This window comes from Stenella coeruleoalba (assembly GCF_951394435.1).
Source record: "Stenella coeruleoalba genome assembly, chromosome: 9".
Taxonomy (NCBI): domain Eukaryota; kingdom Metazoa; phylum Chordata; class Mammalia; order Artiodactyla; family Delphinidae; genus Stenella; species Stenella coeruleoalba.
In genome coordinates, this window is record NC_137155.1 from 81518719 (window position 1) to 81540772 (window position 22054).

Consider the following 22054-nt stretch of genomic DNA (forward strand, 5'->3'; position numbering starts at 1 on the left):
CTCCTGAGGTAGCTCTGGGAGAGGGAAGCATTTCCCCCCATTGTGCTACATTCAACAGGACTCCCTGCCACACTCATTCTGTGTGTGTCACTTTGTTTTAACTGTGGATTTCACATCTTTTTTGTGAACCATCCTGGTGAGGAAAGGCTTCATCACTTTCAATGAGCCTGTGCCCTTTTTGTCTCTCCTCTTTCTTCTCTACTCATGTCCTGCCCCCTCCCCATCACCACAGCCAGTTGACATCAGCAGTAATAATCCCTAATGAATCAGCATTTAGAATAGTCACCAAATCACAAGCATGAGAAAAGCTTCCACTCCCCCAAGCTTCCCACTCCCAGCCTCTCCCCCCTTGTCCACCTTAAACCAATCCTTTAAAAAAAAAAATCATCAAATGCATCACTGTCTACAATCATTTGTCAGATACCAGGAACAACAGGTGGACATGGCACAATGCTGAGTTATGGCCTCCTGCGAATACCTTCTCTCTGCCTCTGCTCTCCCTTCCCATCCCCCTTTGGTACCACACCCCCCTGCCCCCCCAGGGGCCACCTCCTTCTCCTGGGAAGCCCTGAATAGACACATGCCTTGCACAGAGTGGGTTAAGCCCAACTGCAGGAATCTGGTGCAATGTGAAAGCGCTTGACTGACAGCTACGCCAGCTCCCTTCCTTCTCTGCTCCTTCCCGAAGCCCTCTGTCAGGCGGGTCACGCTGTGTCCCACTGCACAAACCAAGAAGACTTGTGCACAGGGATGCACATACTCGGTCCCTTAAGGTTTCAGTTGAATTTTGGTGGTTTTCCTGTTTAAACTACATTTTACAGGTCTGTCTTTCCCTTGGCCTCTGAAGAAAAAATTATTGCCTCTCAACATTTTAAGCACAGTACAAATTCTTAGTGCTCTTTTTCGTTTGTTTGTATTCTTTGTTTAAATAAGATAAATCTGCAAAGACAGCTCTCAGCCTAAGAAAGATGTCTAGAGAAATGGGTATTCCTGTGTCCTATGAAGCATCTTCTAAAAAACGACAGTTCAGTCTACCCTCCACCCCTCAGCAGCCCACACCCTAACTCTTTAGGGATATTGGTTGGTGTTTTAGTTGGTTTTATTTTAGCAGTTTCAACCCTATACCAGAAATCTCTCCTGGCAGCACAGCAGACTGACTTGTGGCTTCTATCCCACAACATTCCCAAGGTCCCCCACCCCCTTTAAATAGAACTTACAAGTTAGAAAATAGTTTTGTTTTGATTTTTCTTTTTAAATTTTAATATAATCTGTTTCTTTTACCAGCCCATAGATTTAATATATAAGCATATACAAGAAAAAGTCTCTCCCCACTCTGTACAAAAGTTGCTGTCTTTTGTGTGTGTGTGCATTCTATTGCATTTTATAAGTTTGGGGGGGGAGTCATATTTGAGTTTCCTGTACCTTGTCCTTGGTATGGGTCTGAATGATATAAGGTTCAGAGATAGTAGTGACTGTGGGGTGCAGAGAGTTCCCCAGACTGTTTTCTGTCCAGTGGGCCCCATGTGCTGGTTTGTAGGTGTTGTAGTTAATATGGTCATGAATTGTGGGCAGCACGACTGCCCCCTCACCTGATACACCGGATGGAGCTGCTGCTGCTGCTGCAGATGCCGCCGCTGGGATGTCTTCATCCACCTGGATAATCTCAACAGTCCGGGCAGCTGTGACTGTACTCCTCTGCTGGTGCCGCTTGCGAAGTTTATAGAAGACAATCAACATGGCAGCAGCTAGCAGAGTCACTGCCACGAAGCAGCCAATGATGATCTTGGTGGTCTTCATGACTTCATCCAGGCTGGTCTGCATCTTATCATTGGTGTCCGTCGCGGTTACCGCCACCTGCTTGGGCACACGGGTGGTCTGAATGAGCACCGTGGTAGAGGTGGTATATGCCGGCTGGTAACCAGTGGACGTAGTAGGAACGGGCTTGTACTTCCGTGTTGTATCCTCAGGCGAGATCTCAGTGGTCTCCACTGTGACAGTCGTGAAGAAGCTGTAGTTGGAGGTGTTGAGCTCGGCCGTGCTCACGTTGAGGTAGGCCGAGGCATTGGAGTTGCCCGCCACGTTGGTCACCATGCATGTGTATACCCCAGTGTCTGAGAGCAGCACGTGGGAAAAGTTCAAGGTGCCGTCGTTGAGGACAGAGATCCGTGGGTGGCGGGAGGCGTGGCTGAGCACTGTCCCATTGGGCAGCAGCCACTTCACGGAGGACATGGGGGGAGTCCGACACTTAAGTTCTGCCATCCGACCCTCAGAGATATTGAGGTCCCGAGGTGCATCCATGATGAAGGGGGCAGAGCACTGGAAGGAGGCCTGGTCCACCTCCACCAGGTAGCGGCCTCGCATGTGCAAGGGAGCATGACAGCGGCCACAGCAGGTGGAATTGGTGGGTATGTACTCTCGAAGCCACCAGGCTAGCCACAGAATGTCACAATCACAGTTCCAAGGATTGTGGTGTAGGTGCAACTCCACCAGGTACCTCAGTGGGGTGAAGAGGTCATGGGGCAAAGAAGAGAGGTTATTGTGGGCCAAGTTGAGTTCCACCAGGGAGGCCAGCCCATCAAAAGCATTCCGCTCGATCAAGCTGACCTGTGAGTTCATGACCCACAGCTTCTTGAGGGAGCTCAGGCCATGGAAGGAGCCAGGCCTGATCTCAGGGAAGTGGTTTCCTGACATCTCCAGCTCCTCCAGCCCCACCAGGGGGGTGAGGTTGGGCATATCTTTAATGTTGCACATGCCCAAGTTCAGGTACTTGAGGTTGAACAGTCCCTCAAAAGCCCCCTCCGAGATGTACTCTAGCTTCTTGAGCTCCCCCAAGTCCAGGCGCATGAGGGAGGGCACCCGGTTGAAGGCGTAAGAGGGGATGCTTTCTATGGGGTTGTTGCGCAGCCAGAGCTCCCGCAGCTTGGACAGGTATTCGAAGGCCCCGCTCGGGATGACTGTCAGCCAGTTGTCAAACAGCTCCAGGGTGTTGAGGCTGGCCAGGCCGTTGAAGGCCCCCACCTCGATCTGCCGGATGGAGTTCCTGCCCAGCTGCAGGACCTCCAGGTGGTGGAGGTGGCGGAAGGTGTCAGCCTGGATCATCTGGATGTTGTTTTCCATGAGGTTGAGGTACCGGGTGTTGGAAGGAATACCCTGAGGGACCTCGGAGAGGCCCCGGCGGGTGCACACCACCTTGCTGAACTGGTTACTGCACGAGCAGACAGACGGGCAGTTCTGGGGCCCGGCGGAGGCGGCAGCAGCGATGGCTGCACACAGAATCCACACTTGCGCCGTGAGGTAGACGACGGGGAGCAGGACGGCATTCCAGGTGTGGTGCACAGTTACCTGCCACAAGAGCTTCATGGTGTGGCACGTTCATAATTCACCACCGCCTGGGATTTTGGCTCGGAAAGGAGAACCAGCCCTACCCCGGCTTAAGTGAGCTAGGAGCTCCTCTTTCCATCTGGAGAAGGAGGTGGGGAGGGGGCGATTAGAGAGACGGAGCAGATCGGCCGGAAAAAAAAATCATGCCAAACTAAAGAGTGGCCCCTCGTCTACCAGCCCCCCCTCGAGGCCAGCCCTCAGAAAGCTGGGACTTTCTCTCCCCCTTTGCGACCATCCCCACCCAGTCATTCTCTCTCACCTACCTCGGAAGGAAGGAAGGGAGGGAAGAACTGGCGCGGTGTCCTTAAGCGTTCGCCGCCGGAGCTGGCCACCTCGTTCCCATTCTCACTTCTTAGTTTTAATTAACAAAAGGGGGAAGTAGAGGGGGCGGGGAGGGCAGAGGGGAGGGGAGGGGTGGGGGAGACAAAATGGCTTCTAGTAAATCCGGAGCCGGCTAGCGGAGCCGCGGAGTTGAGGCGCGCCGGGAGAGCCGAAGCCCGGCGGGCTATGCAGGTGCATGCCCCCCCCTCAGCCCGAGGCGGGGCGCCACCAGCGCTTCCCGGCTTTGTCCTTGGACCCTGGCCCCGGCTCGCACCAGCCGAGGAGGAAGCCGCTTCATCGCCGGAGTGTGCCTCCGGCGCCCCCCGCCCGCTCCGGGGCTGCCACCCGGCGGGGAGTGAGGGGGCGCCCCGCAGCCTCCCAGGCCGCGCTCGCTGCCGAAGCTGCCGCCGCGCTGGCCCCTCTCCTTGTGTCGGCCGCTCCCGGCCCGAGGCAGCTGATGCAGTCGTTCGCTCGCGGTGCTGCGAGAGTTAAGAGGAGGTGTTCGCCGGTCTTTCGCCCCCCCCCCCCGCCCGCCCTCCGACACACACCCCCTTCTCTCCTCGTCTCTTCTCTTAAGGGTTAAAAAGACAAAAACTGGGCTCAGTTTCCCAGTCCGCCGGCTGCTGGTGCGAGGAGCAGTAATCCGTCCAGCCCCCCGAGGGGCAGCGGCGTGGAGGCAGCGCCGGGACCTGGTCTGCCGGCCAGAGGAGCGCGCGACGGCCGGGTCGCCCCGCGCCGCAGGCCCCTTCGGGGAGTCCGGGGGCGCCTGCAGCCCCCGGAGGCGCGGAATCGCCCGCCGCAGCCGGGCCGCCGGCGTGCCGCCGGATCTGGCTTTGTGCAGAGGGAGCGAGTTCAGGGCTCCGGCCCCCGGCGCCTTCAGCGGCTGCGCTGCCCGCGGACTGCTGCAGCGGCCCCGGCGCTGGCGGCGGCGGCGGCGTGAGCAGCGGGGGTCGCGGCTGCGGGGAACGCTCCGGAGCCCGGGAACATGGTCCCCACTCGCTAGCAGCGGCGGCGGCGGCGGCAGCAGCAGCAGCAGCAGCAGCAGCGGGGCCCCTGTGCACGGCGCCCACCGTCTCCTCCTCGCGCCAGGCTCGCGGTGTTGCAGGCAGCAGCCACGCAGACTGCTCTCTCATCCTTTTGTCCTTCAGTCAGAACGTGAATGTACTGCTGACGCATACTGTTCTGAGGAGAGAAGATTAGCGTGATGCAGTGCTCTTATGTATTAACACCGCTCCCCCTCCGCTGCCTGCCCTCGAGGGGTTAACGCCGGCGCCTTCCAGCGCCGCGCCGGCCCGCGCCGCGCAGCCCGGAGCTGTGCGCCTCCGTGCGACTTCCTCCCTCCCTCCCTCCCTTCCTCCCTCCCTTCCTCCTTTCCTTCCTTCCTTCCTTCCTTCCTTCTTCCTTCCTCTCTCCCCCAGCCCCACCCCCCTCCCCGGCCGCTTCCTCCCCGCCCCCTCTAGACGCTGGGAGCGGGCCGGGCGAGGGAACAGGAGTGAGCGTCAAGTGGGGGGCCGCGCGCAAGTCGCAGGCGTGCGCAGCTATTTTGGTCCGATCGCAGGGAGCCGCCGGGTGGCCGCTGATAGGCTGGAGCGGCGCGGGGCTGCTGCTGCGGAGGGATCGCGCCGGCCCCCGCCCCCGCCCCGCACCGGGCACCGGGCACCCTCGGGCTCTGGGCGCGCTGGGCTCAGGGCCTGGGGAGCTGGAGGCGCGGCGGCCCTCGGCGGGGCTGCTGCAGTTGGCGGGCCTCCCGCCCGGACCGCGTCATCCTCACCCCCGGCGACTGCGGACGGGGCGACCGGCCGCTCGGCCCGGGCTGCACGCTCGGAGTTCTGAGCTGCACTGGGGGACGCGGGGGCGGCCGGGGCGCTGCTGCACATGTGTCTGTTCGTCCTGCCCCTTCCCTCGCAAATTTCCTCACCCGTCGTCGGCTTTAACTAGGGCTTTCACTGATAATTTTCTTAATGAGGGTTGCGGGTGAGGCAAACCGTGGAAGGAAAGACCAAGTGCGGGGAGCTAGGGGAGTAACAACCTGGGACAGCGCGCCAACCAGCTGGAAGGATTGAGGTGAACTCCCAGCAGCCAGGGCACAACCCGTTCATTAAGCAGCCGGAGCCGCGGCTTCTCACTCTTCGCAGCCCCGCGCCCTTTCCCCTCCGTGCGCCCAGAGATTGGAGGGAGTGGGTCTTAAAGCTTCTGCCCCATGAGCTCCACCAGCTCTTCTTTGTTTCTGGGAGTCCCTGGGAAGAACTGCGTAGCGTCCTGCCCCTACTTCCGGTGAGAGGCGACCCCGGGGCGTTTGATGGACCAGTGTAGGAGCGAGAACAGGACTTGTTCAGAGTTTTCCCACCGGGGAAAATGACTCCTCTTTCTCTGCCTGGTGCGGCGGAGGCCAACTGTGGCTAAGCCCTGGGAAGCCAGCTGGCAGAATATGGCACTGGTTTAGTGTTGCTTCTTTTCAAGGGCTACCTCCAGGCTCCTTTCCTTGTGCCCGCCCACCTCTGCCTTGGCAAGCTTGCTTGCCCATCACCTACCTGCACGTGGGCTGTTGCTTAAGAGGAGGAGGTCCTGGCCTGGATCTCTTAGCTCTCTGGATTCTGCCACACCCTTATCTCAATATTGTATGCTGCCCAGTAATCTGAAACCTCCTTAAATATGCCAGGGAATTTTTGAAGTCCGTGGAGGGAATGGAAACAGCTCCATTGTAGGCAATTTGGATTCCCTGTCGTTTACCAACTTTTTTATTATGTATTTGCAGTCAAATAATAACAACATTAATAGTTAATATGTTACCTAAGATCACATAGTAAGCGGTAGAGCCAGGCCTTGAACCCTGGCAGAGCTCAGATGTCTAGGAACTTGGACAGTAAAAGTGATTCTCCAGAGTTTTCTCCCAGTCAATAAGAACTCAGGTTTCATTCATTTACTTCAACAGTCATTTACTGGGATGTTTGTCTACTGTATGCTCTCCACTATACCAAGGATGGATGGATGGATGGATGGATGGGTGGGTGGATAGATCTGTTCTTGTTTAATCTGCCTTTACCCAGTGACACAGTTGCCATGGTTGTCTCCATTTTATGGATAGAGGTACTGAGCTCTGGCAGGCGAATAACATGCTCAAGGTCATACACCCAGAAAGCAACAGAGGCAGCATCTCAATCCAGTCTTCAAACCCTGAGTCCAGTGTTTTCATCGCTGCCACAAAGATGTCCAGTATGTTCACTCTGCATAGAGTAAATGGCGGAGACAAGGTGGGGGGACAGCCTGCATAAAACATTTCAGGGAAGGGTATATGGAATATACTAGAATGAAGGGTGGGAGAGGAGGGGCTGAGAAAATAGATCCTTTATTTAACTCGTTTGACTCACAATTACTAATCAAAGAGAGAAATGGAGGTTGAGTTCCATCTGGGCTCTTTTTCCCTTCTTGACTAAGCCCCATTTGCACACCATCAGCTTCGAGCAGGACGCACCCATTTATACCCAGGTGTGAGTCTAGCCTGACAGGTATCTGTGGAGGAGAATTGAACACCCGCTGTTGAGAAGTTCTCTCCTTGCCACAGCTGGCATTGAGCTGGTAGGGTTCCAGAGGGACCCCGGCCAGGGTCTGGATGGCGCCCTGGTATATGGCTGCCCCTCCCCCCTCAGGCAGAAGCGGGGCCTGCCTGGCTGGTGTGGGCAAACTCAGAACCCATCTGTTCAGCTCCAGGCCCAGCAAATGTTGTGTAGGTGGATGGAAGGGTAGGATCAAACCGGTACTTAGTAATGGGGTGGTCTCGTGGTAAATATTTGTGAGTGATATCACCCAAGCTTCGTGCAGCTCATGGAGTTCTAGATAGGGGTACTTTGCCCTCTGTAGGCCAGCTAGGCTAAGGAGCATCACAGAAACCATCAACTGGACCAAGGAGGCTGTGGGACCATGGCAGCGCACACAGCCCTTTTGAACTGGAAGTGGCACTGAAGCCTCTAATCCTGTCGCTCGAGTGTCGTCTAGCCATCTGTCTGTTGCTCCTCACAGCCCCTGCTTCTGACTGCGTCCTTGATTTGGAGTGGTGCCACCAGGGAATAAAAAGAAGAGGAAGGGCTTAAACTTGGAGAGGAGAAAAGGAGAAAACCCCGGGTTGAGAGTGTTTTCACTTGTGGTTTCCCACAGAGAGACTGCTGCGATAAAGCAGAGTTGAAGAAGCCAGCCAGTGATCCGGCAAGGCTGTGTCAGCCGCTTGTTACCTGCACTAAGACTGGGATGCCTGAGTTCTAGTCCCTTTTCTGCCACTGATTAGACATGTGACAAAGCTTAAATTAAGACGGCTCTCAACCTTGGTTTCTTCATTTCTAAAATTAAGGGAATGGACTAGAAAGTTCCTTCCAGCTCTCATCGTCCACGATTCCCACCCCTCCTCAGATGTAAAGCTTTGTGAAGAAGATTGATCCTTTGGGGTTGTAGTCAAGTCTTGGTAACGCACCACAAAGTTGAGAAGCGAATGATTCCTTCAGTTGAATCGAGAAATCCACAGTGCCAGAGCAGAGCAGACTGTTTTCTCAGCTACGAAAAAGGCCTGCAGATCACAGAGTGCTAAAGCTAAAAGGGACCTTGGAGATCATCTGGACTTAACCTCTCATTTTACAGATGTCGTTAATGAAGTTCAGAGAGGCATAGTGACTTACCTAGAGCCACACTACTAATTAACATCAGAGTCTCTGTCCCTTCTGAGCTCAGCCCCTCAGTCAAGACGACAGTATGTGGCTAATTGGCATTTAAACCTGGGGCTTGAAGATATTTCCAAATGCCTGCCTTCTGTGCTGTTGTATGCAGCTGCTATCATTATACCTTGCTGGGCTGGGTTAACGATGGGTCTTTGATAGAGCCATTCAGAGTGACTTTGGACCCCTAATAAGAAGTGGAGGGAATTCCCTGTTGGTCCAGTGGTGAGGGCTCTGTGCTCTCACTGCCGAGGTCCCGGGTTCAATCCCTGGTCGGGGAGCTAAGATCCTGCAAGCTGCGCAGCGTGGCCCCCCCATAAAAGAAAGTGTTAAAAAAAATTTTTTGAGAAGAAATGGTCGTCCAGGGGACTGGCTAAGGGGACCCAGCATAACTGGGCGCCTGGTAAAGCCCATGGTAGACCATTCCTCAGCCTGACATGCATCGCTGAGGCATTACCCTCAGCAGCCACTAGATGTCCATAATGCTTCGCAGGGTTTGCCAGGAGTGAGCAGGGTGCTACCTTGCCTCCAGTAGGCTTTTGGCCCCCTCAAGGTGGGTCCATCCGTGGCAGGAAGATCACATATGTATCCCCTGAAACTCTAGTTCCTATTTGCAATATTTTTCGGCTGCCAAACCCTACTCAAGTACCTTATCTGTTTTTATACTGTTTACACTGCCGTTTTAACTAAGAAAAGAACAAGAGCAAGGGAGGAAAAGCGATTTGGAAGATAGGAGGAAAGAAAAAGAAAAATAGTATGGAAATTGACCTCCACAAAGGGAAAGACATCAGTTGGTTGGTGAATTAGTAGTGACAAAACATAAGAAATGGTCTATATGGAAAAAGTCACCTTCTCCTACCTAAGGCAATGAACACATTGTGTGTGTGTGTGTGTGTGTGTGTGTGTGTGTGTGTGTATTTGCATCTCTCACTCACTTCCACCCACATGTACAGATACTCTTCCAGGGTCAACTGGTCATGAGGTTTCTGTTTAGTGGATAAAGTCACCATTGCAAAAAAATAAGGTTATTTTTCTTGCCTGTGGTCCTGAAGTGAGCCTGTGACTATGCCATTACTACCCACAGTCATAAGGGAATGGATTTTATTCCTTGAGCCTGATGATTCAAGGCGACACAGCTGTTCTAGACTTACTCACTCTTCCTAGTGCCTCCAAATCCACTGTCCTTTTCCCCTAAGAACTCTGCTCTCTAAGGAAGTCGGAAGGAAGTGGACAGAAAAGCACTCTCCCTCTGGGTCCCATCCAGAGCAATTTGTAGAAAACCTCAGAAAAGAAAAGATGCTTAATAAGAATGACAAAGGGCTATAGAATGGAAGGGCCTCATCCTCTTCTCTGAGGCTGGTTTCCTGGGGCTTAACCGTTTCTTTTCGGGCTGCCAGGCCTGAGTGAAGGGAGAAACCTCCCAAGGCCCCAACTGCCGCCTCTTTTGGAATAGACAGTTGGTGCCCATTCTAGCCACAATTGTCTTTATGGTCAAACAGCCCAGAGAGGTCCAGCCAAAAGCCTTGGAAATGTACTCTTCAGGTGCACTAGCCCAGTACAGGCCCTGTGGTTTATCCTTCCCTTTAACTGCCTTTGTGTAGCAGTAACAGTAATGATGTTAACAGCAACATTTCCTGGGGCATTGATCGGTACCCATATTAATCATCACAACAGCTCTGTGAGGTGGGTGCCATTAGATTCCCCATTTTGCAGATGAATTTAAGACGCTTTGTCAGGATCACAGAACTAGTAAGTGACTATATCAGTTTCCTAAGGCTGTCATAACAAATTACCACATATTTGGTGGTTTAAAACATCAGAAATTAGGGCTCCCCTGGTGGTGCAGTGGTTGGGAGTCCGCCTGCCGATGCAGGGGATGTGGGTTCGTGCCCCGGTCCGGGGGGATCCCACATGCCGCGGAGCGGCTGGGCCCGTGAGCCATGGCCGCTGAGCCTGCGCGTCCAGAGCCTGTGCTCCGCAATGGGAAAGGCCACAGCGGTGAGAGGCCCGTGTACCAAAAAAAAAAAAAAAAAAATCAGAAATTTATTCTCTCGCAGTTCTGGAGGCGAAAAGTGCAAAATCTGGTAGGACCATCCTCCCTCCAGGGGCCCTAGGGGAGAATTTGTGCCTGGCCTTTTTTGCCTATTCCAGCTCCTGGTGACTGTCCCATTCCTTGATTTGTGGCTGCATCACGTCACTCTCCTTCGTCATGTTGACTCCTCCTTTTCTGTCTGTCTCCTCTTTGACTTATAAAGGACACTTGCCATTGGATTTAGGGCCCACCTGGTCAGTCAAGGGTGATGTCATTGCAAGATCCTTAGTTGCATCTGCAAAGACCCTTTTTCCAAATAGGGTAACATTTACAGGTTTGGGGGTGGGGGTGTGGGCATTATCTGTCTGGGGCTCATTCAGCTCACTGCAGTGACAGAGCTCAAATCTATTCAGCATTCAAATGTTAAACCACTGTGATGCTGCGATGTGCCACTTAAGATATACCCTCCCTCTTACCTCTAGCAGGTACATCCTCTGTGTACCTGTGCTTGTGAGGGGCAGAGGAGAGGAACCAGGTGTCAGCGGTATGGCCATTGGGTCTTCCCGTTGGAAAGGGAGAGAGGGTTCCCTCAGTCAGTGCAACAGTTAGGAAACATCACGTGAGCCGAGGGAAGGGGACGTGTGGGCCAGAGAAGCTCAAGAAATCTGCCTTGATTCCTTTTCTTGATAATTTTCTCATTCTTTACATGGCCTCTTGATTTTATCCCAAAGATCTTGGAACATCTAAGCATTTACCAGTAATATTAGAGGTACGTCTTGGCATTGCTACAAAATTTGGCCCACCTGTAACTAAGTCACAGAAATGTTGAGCTTCCCACTCATTGGAGATTAAGAAAGCCCTAAAGATCAGAGCCCAGCAGATACAGAGGCAGATGTGGGAGTGAGAGTTATGAGTAAATGGCTTTTCGAGTATCTCCAGCACAAATTTGATCCTTAACCCAGAGTCCATGCCTGCAGGTACACACACATACACAATGGTTTCATAAATTTATTCATGTTTTGGTTGGTGAAAGCCCAAACATTTTTTCCCCCAAACTGAGTCCTACATGAAAGAGGGAGGGAGAGAGAGAAAGAATGAGTGAATGCGTGTATGCATGCACTCACACATACACGTTAGTGGGCATTATACCATAGTGGAGGTTATGAAAACATTCTGGAATCAGAGAAACCTGGGTTCAAATCATGGTTCTCTCTTGCCTACTGTGTATAATATATGCTGTGTATATAAGTTGCTTCTTTAAGCTTCAGATTCTTCATGTGTAAAGTGGGATTAATAACTATTTATTTTGTGGTATTATTGGACTAGAAGCAAGTAAGGAAAATCAGTCAGTCTTAGCTGATAGTAATAGTAGTAGCAGCAGCTGTTACTTTCTAATAAGTAACAGACCTGGTGCAACCAAATAAAAAATAAATAAAATTTAAAAAAAAAGAATACCCAGAACCTTGTAATTAAAAAAAAAAGATCAGCTTTTTTTTTTTTAAAAAAATACGGGGAAATTTAAGGAGGATCCTAGTGGTCATAAGGTTTCGCCAGTCCTCAGTTTTTAAAATAAGGAAACTAGTATAGAAGGGAAATATTTGTATCCAAAGTCAATTACTGATAGAATCCTTTTTTTTCTTTTATTTTTCCCTCTCTGCTCTTGGTATTGCACCTAATTTAGACCTTTCGTTCTTCATTTGAGATATAAGGTGTTTCTCACTGTTTTTAACAGTTAGTTTTGAGATAATTTTAGACTCAGAGACAGGTTGAACATACTCAGACTATAGGATATGGTCTTCACCCAGCTTACTATTATGTTAACATCTTATATCACAGAACATTTACTCAAAACTAGAAATTAAAGGATTCCCTCTAAATCTGTTCTCCACAGCCACCAAAGCCATCTTTGTGACACTATGACAGATCATGTTATTGATTTGCTTAGAACACTCCAGTGTTCTTCCCCTCATAATTCAAATAACGACCAAATGGTGTACCATGGACCACAGGCCCTAAGCTGTCATGCCTTGCCTGCTCCTATGCCCTCGTGTTTTATCATCTTCCTGCTTACCCCCTACCCTTCAGCTATGCTGCTCTTCTTCTTTTGGAATACTCTAAGCTGGTTCTCCCCATTAGGGCCTCTGCTCTCTCCTCTGTCTGGAGTGTTCTTCCCCCACATCTTCAGGTGGTTGACTCCTTCTTGAGCAGGTCTCCTGGGACTTTCCATGACTACCCTGTCCTTTAGACTACTTTAGTAGCCCCACCAATCATAGTCACATCCCTGGGTTTTATTTTCTTATTTGATCTACCATCATCTGAAATGCTCGTTTACTTGCACACCCCATGAAAGCAGAGGCCCTTCCCATCTTGTGCCCAACACCTAGATCATAGTGGTGAATTGATTATTTCAGAGGAAAGAGGACTATTCTTTGACCCAAATGAATAGGAGTTCAGGCCTCTCTAATGGTGTATCAGTAGCCCTAGCCCTACTCCATAAACCTTTGAAAAGATAGGTGAAAAATGACCAGCTTTTGGGACTTCCCTGGTGGCGCAGTGGATAAGACTCTGTGCTCCCAGTGTAGAGGGCCCAGGTTCGATCACTGGTCAGGGAACTAGATCCCACACGCATGCCGCTACTAAGAATGCACATGCCACAACTAAGGAGCCCATGTGCCGCAACTAAGGAGCCCGCCTGCCTCAACTAAGACCTGGTGCAACCAAAAAAAAAAGACCCCGAACCTTGTAATTAAAAAAAAAAAAAAAAAACAGCTTTTTTTTTTTTTTTTAAATACTGGGAAATTTAAGGAGGATCCTAGTGATCATAAGGTTTCGCCAGTCCTCAGTTTTTAAAATTCCTAACCCCTTGCTGACAGATTTATGAGCAAGAGTTTTATGGAGGTATCATCAAGGCTCACGGGTTCTTGGCAGTTGTGGATATGTGAAGAGTGAGCAGAAGAGCGAGTACAGGTACACAAATACGATTATCTGCGCTCATGGATACATGTGCCTGTCATTTTCAAATTTGCTAAAGTGCATTTTCTCCGAAGGGAGTGAGGGCTGTTGAGCCTGAAATAGGGAACACCAGGACTGTAAGATGAAATGCTTTGAAAGTGGCTATGCCAACGCTAATTAAAGAACGTTAGGACAATCACCACTAGCAGTAGTAAAGGGCGCCTCATTACCTCGCTTTATGGAGAGCTGGGTAAATTTAAAGGCAGCAATAATTATCCCACTGAGTGCTGGAGCTCTAGTGCAGTCGGTGGGCACCTGGCTGGGCAGTGAGAGGATCCCAGAGCTTCTGTCCAGGATCCTTATCTCTATTAGCTGCAGTTCCTAAATTTTGCATGACTGAAGAACAAACAGTTCCATCAACAGACTCTTAATTTAAAACACTCAGGGGGGGAGATTAAAGCAAACAGCTGTTTGGAGAGTCTGACTGGGAGCCTGGCCACCTGGGTCCTTCCCCAGCTTTGCTATTGGCTTTCTTTCCCTTTTCCCATGAGGGAAGGTGATTCTTCCTGTTGTGACTCCACTTTCCTTGACCATGGATATATCACAGATTTTGTTTAAAAAAAAAATAGTCGCATGGGGCTTCCCTGGTGGCACAGTGGTTAAGAATCCGCCCGCCAATGCAGGGGACACGGGTTCGAACCCTGGTCCGGGAAGATCCCACATGCCGCGGGGCAACTAAGCCTGTGTGCCACAACTACTGAGCCTGTGCTCTAGAGCCCGCGATCCGCAACTACTGAGCCCATGCGCCACAACTACTGAAGCCCGCGCACTCTAGGGCCCCCATGCAGCAACTATGGAGCCTGCGTGCTGCAACTACTGGAGCCCATGCACCTAGGGTCCATGCTCCGCAACGAGAGAAGCCACCGCAATGAGAAACGCATGCACCACAACGAAGAGTAGCCCCTGCTCGCCCCAACTAGAGAAAGCCTGCGCGCAGCAACGAAGACCCAATGCAGCCAAAAATAAATAAATTAAATAATTTTTTAAAAAAAATAGTCACATGGCTTAGGGCTATTCTCCTGGGAATATTCTAGGACCCCCTTATGGAGCAGGTCACTGCTTCAGAGAAGACCTTATAGTTTAGAGAGAGTGAACAAGATGGGAACACACTTTCTATACTTACCCTAGGGCATTTCTGACTGAATTTAAGAAACATACTCAGCTTGGAACTTTTTCTGTGTTTTTAATCTGTTCAATTTGGCTTGAAACCTGTTGTGCCCTTTGCTGCCGTTTCTTCTTGTAGCTGTTCCATGGCCTGTACAGCAGTGCCATGTAGGCACTGCCTTCCCTTTCCCAGGCTTCTTTATCTGTTGTTCAGTCTCTGTGGATCAGCATCTGTGGCCGTCAAGCTGCCTCACACAACTTGTTCATTGTTTTCAATTTTATGTGCCAGTTTCAGCTATAGCTCGGGTTTTCTTACTTCCAGTTGGTATGGCCTCAGTTCATCATCCAGTACTGGCCTGATAAGGTGGGTTCATTTGTCTGATCTAAGGAGTTTCTGAGGGAGACTTGGAGGACCCCTAATGAAAATGTGGGCTTGAATTTTGTCTCTTAGTTGCTGTTGTGACCATCCTCAGCCCACCCCATCCTTGAGCCAAAGGCCAGGCTCTTACCCTTAGAAGTGGAGGGGTGTGCAGCACTGGGGACAACAGGAGCCTAGCCTGGAGCTCACACCACTGGCTTCTCCATGAGTCATCAAACGACCGATGGGTGGGTTGGCTGACACCCAGCTTCCTGGGTGCTGCGTTCCTTTTGCATTACGTGCGCCTCTTCAGGTGTGAGATCTCCCCAGCCTCCAGCCTGCCCTTGATCCATGGTTTTAGATGCAGTTCTATCTGCACATGCTTCCAGTGGGAATCACCTTTATACCTAGAGGAATTTGGGGTGGGTAAATGTGAAATAAGGGAGCTAGGACCTTCAGCTCCTCTAGCAGTTGTAGAGAGAAGAATTAGAATTCCCCAGCTGGTTGGTTCGTCAGGCTGTCATATTCCTGTTCTCTCTGTCTCTTTCACTTACTGTCTCTCTCACATGCAGTTTGGAATTTGGCCAGAGCGGATAGGTAGATTTGGTTGTTTTTACACAAGGGTAACATGACGATCTCATTCTCCTTTACCCCAGAACACTGCCCCTGGCCATGAATCCCTGCCTTTTCAGTTTTTCCTCACTACCAGCCAGGAATGCTAGGCGGCATGCTCGGGAACCTGTCGTGTTGGTCTACCTGGAACTGTTCCTCTGATGGACGCCAGACTGAAATGGCTCTGCTGCTGATAAGGGGTGCTGGAGCCCCACTTTCGTGGGGCCCTCAGTTAGGGGTCTGGGAGTCTGCTACCGTGACGCCTGGACACTGACAGCCTGGCTAGAGGAGCCCTTGTTCTGTGTCACTTTCTTGGTGACGGGGGCCAGTTTGTGTGACAGCCGAGCGAGGCTGCTTGATTTGTATTCAGTGCGCAAGCCCTAAAGAAAAAAAAAGTCTGAGAGGGGCCTTGCCAGCCAATAACTCTGAAAGGATTCTTTGTGTAAGTGAGCAGTCTCTGGGCTGGACGCCCTCCCTCCCCCCAAGCTGGCCTCGCTGGCCCAGCAACTCGGTGGTGCTTTGGAGCTGGCCCCGAGCCCTTGGGGTTCACTCCCGAAGGGGAGACCATCTTGGGATCCCAGGCACACAGAGCGACTTCAGCTCTGTCCTTCCTGCCCTGGCATCTGACAGTCTGCCTCCAAATGCCAGTCCGTGGGGTCTGTTCAAGGCCATGTGTGCCCACGAGACAGTAAGTGAAAGAGAGAGAGATGAGTATGAAAAGACCAACTGACCAACAGACTGAGGGCATTCTCATTCTTCCTTCTAGTGGAAACCTCCAGAGAAAGATGGAGCCTGTGTCCAACACTCCAGGGGGGGGCTGCTGCATCTCTCTTTCGGTCAGCAGGACCCTGTGTTGGCCTGAGCCTTTTGACTTCCTAACCAATTAAAGCAGTCTTTTGCTCCCGTTGTCTGAACGGCGACAGACCTTCTGCTCCTGCACACCTGAGAGCTGCAGGGTAAATGTCTTTATCAAACTGAGACTAAGAGGGGCTCCCGCCCTGATCGGAGACCAGGCCTGCCTCTGGCCTCCAGCACCACCGTCGACAGCCCTGCCCATTCTCAGCGCAGCTTAGGGGTGGGCTTCCTGCCAGCTCCGGTCTCAGTCTGCGTCTATCTCTTTAAGAGTGTTATTTGTTATTAACGAGCTTTCTGAACACATAACCTCGACTTGCTTGCTTAGGTGAATAAGACCATTCTTGTTAAATACTGTTTTCTAGGAAGGAGAAGAATTAAGCAGGTGTTGAAGGATTTTCCTAAAGACTCATGTGTGAGCCTGGAGGGCAATAGCGCTGGGAAGCATGGGGTAGGGGTCTGGCATCTCTGTGTTAGGCTGCATTTGTTGTGAGAGAAGCCGAGAGGTTGACTGAATTTTGTCCCATCACGTGGTCCGTCTCAGAGGTGAGCCTGTCCCCTCGTATTTCAGTGCTACTGGGTTTCTCATTTTGGTTTCACCTTTGCCAGGGATAACCCCCCCACTTTTGTCTCATTTTTAAGATACTGATCAAGGGCCTGATATCCAACTCTCTGGACAAAAATATCAAAAAATACGGTTCCCCATATTTAGTCCACCAAAATGATGTACTAAACATTGCAGCACTTTTATAGGGTGCCCATTAAATAGGACAGCGTAACCCGACCACAGTGTAACCTTCCTCTAGGAAGGACGGTGGGCCTGAGAGAGGCTGTGTCAGGGGCCAAAGCTAGCAGAGTAGGGTCTCCTGCACTGGCCCAAACTCAGCTTCTCCTGAGGAACGTTTGGTCCCCCAAAAGGAATAGGGATGTGGTCCCACACAGCGACCCACCCACAGACTCAGTGCCGTCACATCGGGGTTCGTGGAGAAGAAAACCAAGGAACTATTTCCATTCGGCTGAAGGAAAGTGTCTCCCAGGGCCACTCCCATCTCCAGTGCCCCTCTGCCTCTCTTGGGCCTGTGGCACTTTTGGTTGGTGTGTTAATCACTTCTCCATGCAGCACCGTCAAGGAGCTTTGCAGCCCTGAGGCGAAGTGCGGGAAGATTTTTTCAGACCCCATCCACAAAGGGACAGGCAGGCAGGCTCCTGACAAAACAGGCTTTGGAGGCAAATATAGCCCTACCTGTTTCACAGAGACCTTTGTCCCCTGGAGCAGGTCAGGTGTGAACAGGAATTCTGAAACCAGTGACTTGAAAGCTGGTTACCAAGGAGTGTTCTGCATGGGCCCTGTGCATGTACAACATGCTTATTTTTAAAAGCCTGCCTTGTTCTCGCCTTGCTGGAATCATTCGTTGTTTTTCTCCCAGAGAAGATAATAAAACAGGGTTTAGAATAAGGAATGTGCTGGTCTTCCCTTGCTCCTAACCTCTCCCATCTGTTATTCCTCCTCTCACTGCTACTCCCAAACTTATAATTTAAGAGATCCTTCGAGAAGGGACTAGGGATGGCCTTGCTCTCATCCTCAGGTGTAATAGCCTTTTCCCATTCGTTTTTTTTTTTTTTTCCACATAACGCACATGGAATGGAAGGAATGAATCTGTTTCTGGATTGATGAGTCTCATTCAGTCATTGTCTACATTGGTCTCTCTGGCCTGCTAATGCCATTTGAGTTTCTAAAGTCCTTACTTTGCAAATGCACTTGTGTCCTGGGTTTAGCTTCTGATTACAGGATTAGCAGAGATTATACAGTCTGTCTGATGTCCTCTCCAAGCTTTCTATCAGATTTGTGGCTATGAATTGAGAGATTTGTACATCGACAGAATAGAAGCTACAGGCAGAGATGGACCGATGAGGGAAAAAAGAAAAAGGATCTCGTTTAAAGAACTGGCATGGTATCAGTCCTGATATTTGAATCAAAACCAGTTAAGAATCTGGGAACCTAGACTTTCTACCTCTTGATTTCATGACTCTGCTCCACCTGTGCCCTCTTTCCTAGACCAACTTTTCATGAACCCTGACTCCTCCCCCTACCCACCCCAGTTGTTGCACCAGAATAGAACCCTGAGCCGATGCTGTGGGTGGCAGCCTTTGCTAAGAGCTCTCCTGGCATCAGCCATCCCTCTGCCCTCCATCTTGTCAGTTCTCATTAGACAGCAACTCTTCAGTTGTACATTGAGGACCCTGAGAAGCTGGAAAAAAATGACAGATGGGCTTAGGACACAGAGCAACTCCTGTGACTCAGAAACATTAGGGTATGCGGCCACCTAGTTTTGTTGTGTAGGTTAAAAAAGACACAGGTCACTATGGAAAAGGCTCATGGGTCACTGTAGGCTATAGGTGCTTCGTGCTGCAATAGACCATCTATGCAAGAGACTGACCTCTCATAGAAAGTCAGTCCCAAAGTAAGGCAGCTCCAGGGTGGGTTAGTTTAACTGAGATGAGGCCCCAGGTCAGAATCAGGTACCTTAGTTTTTTTCCTCTTCTGTGTTTGAACCATTCCCTCAGCGTGACCACAGTTCTTTCTTGGCTGCAGGATGGTTGCCATAGCACCAGGCGTTGCATGCCCACACGCCGATCTCCACAGGCAGGAGAAGCAGTGTGTTTCTGCATCTCTTCTTAAAAGCAAAGAAATCCTTCCCCACATGCCTCTCACCTGACTTCCTCTATATCTCACTGTCCAGATTTGGATGACACTACTAAACTGTGATGTGCCACCAGGAAAGAGAACTCTGCTCCCCAGTGATGGACTGAGTGAGACCAGGGTTTCATAGGGTCCATGAATTCGGATGGGGAGAAAATTCTGTCTTTATTAGCCTCTAACTCAAATTTAGCATGTCCTTTGAATGTGAATGTAAGCCAAAAATCATAGTAAAACTAGTGTATCTGTGATTTTGTCACCAATGGAAATCACAAGTATTTTTATATCACATTATAATAGTTGCAGGAATTTCAACATTATGTTTACTCTTATCACTGCCTTGAGATTATAGATGTCAGACCTACTGCTAGATGTTGTTATTTGGTGTGTTAATAAAGAAGTACATATATTTACTATATCCTGATTTGGGTGGGTTTTAAAAAATATTTTAATAACTGTTTCAGTGTAAATGGTTTCCTCTGCAATCCCATGTACTTTAATCAGTGTATCCAAAAATATTATTATTCTATGAAGGGGTCCATAGGTTTCCCTCGACTGCCAGCAAGTCCCATGGCACAAAAAAATAACTTAGATCATCACATTTTCCTGAGTCACATAGATATCACAAGGAAAAAGGACAGAGACTTGCCAGCAGGGAGAAGGGGAAATGGCTATTGAGTGGCAACCATCGGGCCTTTCCCCAGCAAGTGCCCATAGACTCAGGCAGCCAAAGTGCCACCAAGTGGTTCCGGCCCTGCTGTTGCCCAGCTGCGTTTAATTTACAGCTGGGTCTCCTGAACTTGAGGCGTTCGTTATACTGTCCACGTGCTATTGCCAAGTCCAGGTACCCTCTATACTGTTATCTCCTTAATATTTTTCTTTAAATCACTCTGTTCTTTCTGAAACTATTTTGGAACTTTTAAAAATGGAAACATATCACTTATCATAAATGAAAGGAAATTTTAAAAATAAATACGGAGAATGCAGAACAGTGTTACTGAATTCTGGCTAAATCCTGTTTGCCAGCAAGGCTCTGAGCCTGAGGTCTGCCCGGTTTTGTTAAAGAGATGCTAAAGACAGATTAGCAGTAAATCAAGACTTTCTCCTTAATTTATTCAGAGTCACTGAGAAATAATTGAAAATGGAACAGCACGGTTTGTGGTTGTCATTCAGTGCCCTGTCATTGCCCCATCTAAAATGATTCACTCCCTTGGAAAAAGCAGGGTGATGCCAAGTGACCCTGCCCACAAAGGGAATGAGGTTAGTCGGACTTAGTTTTCATGAACATGTCATCTCTTAATGATCACTGCTTTCTAAGAACTCACAAACTACATTTCAACAACTGCTTCTGGGATTTGGTCCAGGACAGACTTCAAGCTTTCTTACCTGTGGTTCATGGACTTCACCATCTTTCCTTTTCTTTTGCTCCATTCTTTTTTCCCTTTTTAAAGGTCAGACTAGCGATTGCCTGTCTCCATTCTGACAGCATCTCTTCTGTTCTCGCAGATCCAGCAGCTGTCAGAGAACTGATGAGGCTTGATGTCACTCAGTGGGACTTTAGGGGGAGGCGTCAGTTCTGGAACCCAGTGGCAGAAGAGGCAACCCCTCTTGGCATAGTCCCAAAGCTCGAAGAGCACAAACTAGGTGAGCAGAGGCCCTAAAAGTCAGAAGACAGGGGCCTGCACCAGAGTAGTTTTGGCCCTGCTCCCAGCAGGAGAGGAACACGCAGAGGGGATTGAACTGGGCATGCAACTTCGGGGTGCAGAGCCAAGAGTTGGAATCGGAGTATTTGAGAGCTGGAAGGAAGCTCAGAAGTCTAATCCCATCCCCCATCTAGAGATAAGAAATCACAAACCCAGAGAAGTTAAGCCATGAAGTCACACTGGCACACGGTAGTGGCAGAGCTGAGATGAGGACCCCTCCCCTGCGCTATTTTCACTCTTAAGGTACTAAAAGTACATTCTCCTCCTTCCGTTCACAGTGTTAAAACAGGGCTGGGGGTCACTCTCCCACCCTCCCCTTCTCCGCTCTCCTTTCCCTTTCCTCACGGTCATTGTTTCACTCCTTCTTCCCGTTGCACCTCCAGGCCCTCGTCCACGTCTGCAGCTCTGCTTCTCCCGAGCCCTCTCATTCCTGGGGCCTTTTAGGACTGGTGTTGAAACTGTAGCAGAGAATGTTCTTTCTGGTCATGTCGAACCTTTGTGCCGCATGCGCCTCTTCGTGATGTAATGCTGTTGCTGGTGGGCATCTTTATGAAGGGAGATGAGGAGAGCTCAGAGAGAACTTCTTCCATCTCCCCTCTCCCATCTCCCCCACAAAGATTCTAGTTGCCAAGTGTGGGGAGGCCTGGGGTCTACATTTCTCTTCTTTCCTGTTCATCTCTGGACCTCCGAGAACACAAGAGGTTAGAAGCTCTGGATGGAAGGGGATGAGACCACAGCTGCAATTTCCAGGTGCTGAATTAGAACTGGTAGTGATTTTTTTCTTTTTTTTAATAATTCAGGCAACCCCATTGTGAAGGACAGGCTGACACTTGCTGACCATGCTTGTGCAAAATTTCTCCTGGAACTGTTAGTTGTGTGCATGTTTATTACACGCTGAGTGTGCCTTGGGGGCATGTTTGTATGTGAGCGGGCGCTGCCATCCCCAGAGCAGGCCTTCTGCAGAGCTGAGACGCTTTTCTTAATGGTTTGAAACGACAAATGTTATTGTCTTTGAGTTAAGTGGTTCAATTAGCACTGATTGGAAAGAGTGGGATGAACTGGGGAAAGCTCAGGCTGTTTGGTAACAGCCTCAGGAACGGAGGGAGGGAGGGAGGGAGAGAAGGTGTCACCGACTAAAACAGCTCCCAGGGGTGGCCTGTCCCTCTGTGTGGATGGGGGAGAGAGCTGCCGGGACCGATTTTTGTTTTGGGGGCAAGAGCAGGAAGCTGTTAGAGAGGTGACGTAGGTGTGTCTGTGTAATTTCCCTGCTGCTGTAAGAGA

The 22054-nt window shown here is 50.3% G+C and overlaps 2 protein-coding genes across 2 annotated transcripts in view; one reads left to right on the forward strand and one right to left on the reverse strand.

Moving 5' to 3' along the window:
* The window catches only part of SND1 (staphylococcal nuclease and tudor domain containing 1), a 417706-nt gene that overhangs the window by 354754 nt on the left and 40898 nt on the right, over positions 1-22054 (forward strand). The gene's annotated exons all lie outside the window — the stretch shown is intronic.
* LRRC4 (leucine rich repeat containing 4) lies at positions 491-4171 on the reverse strand. The gene is made up of 2 exons (XM_079932108.1): positions 3645-4171; positions 491-3460 (listed from the first exon to the last, which is right to left on the reverse strand). Exon 2 carries the CDS (start codon positions 3358-3360, stop codon positions 1402-1404), a length of 1959 nt encoding a protein of 652 aa, XP_079788234.1. The 5' UTR covers positions 3361-3460; positions 3645-4171; the 3' UTR covers positions 491-1401.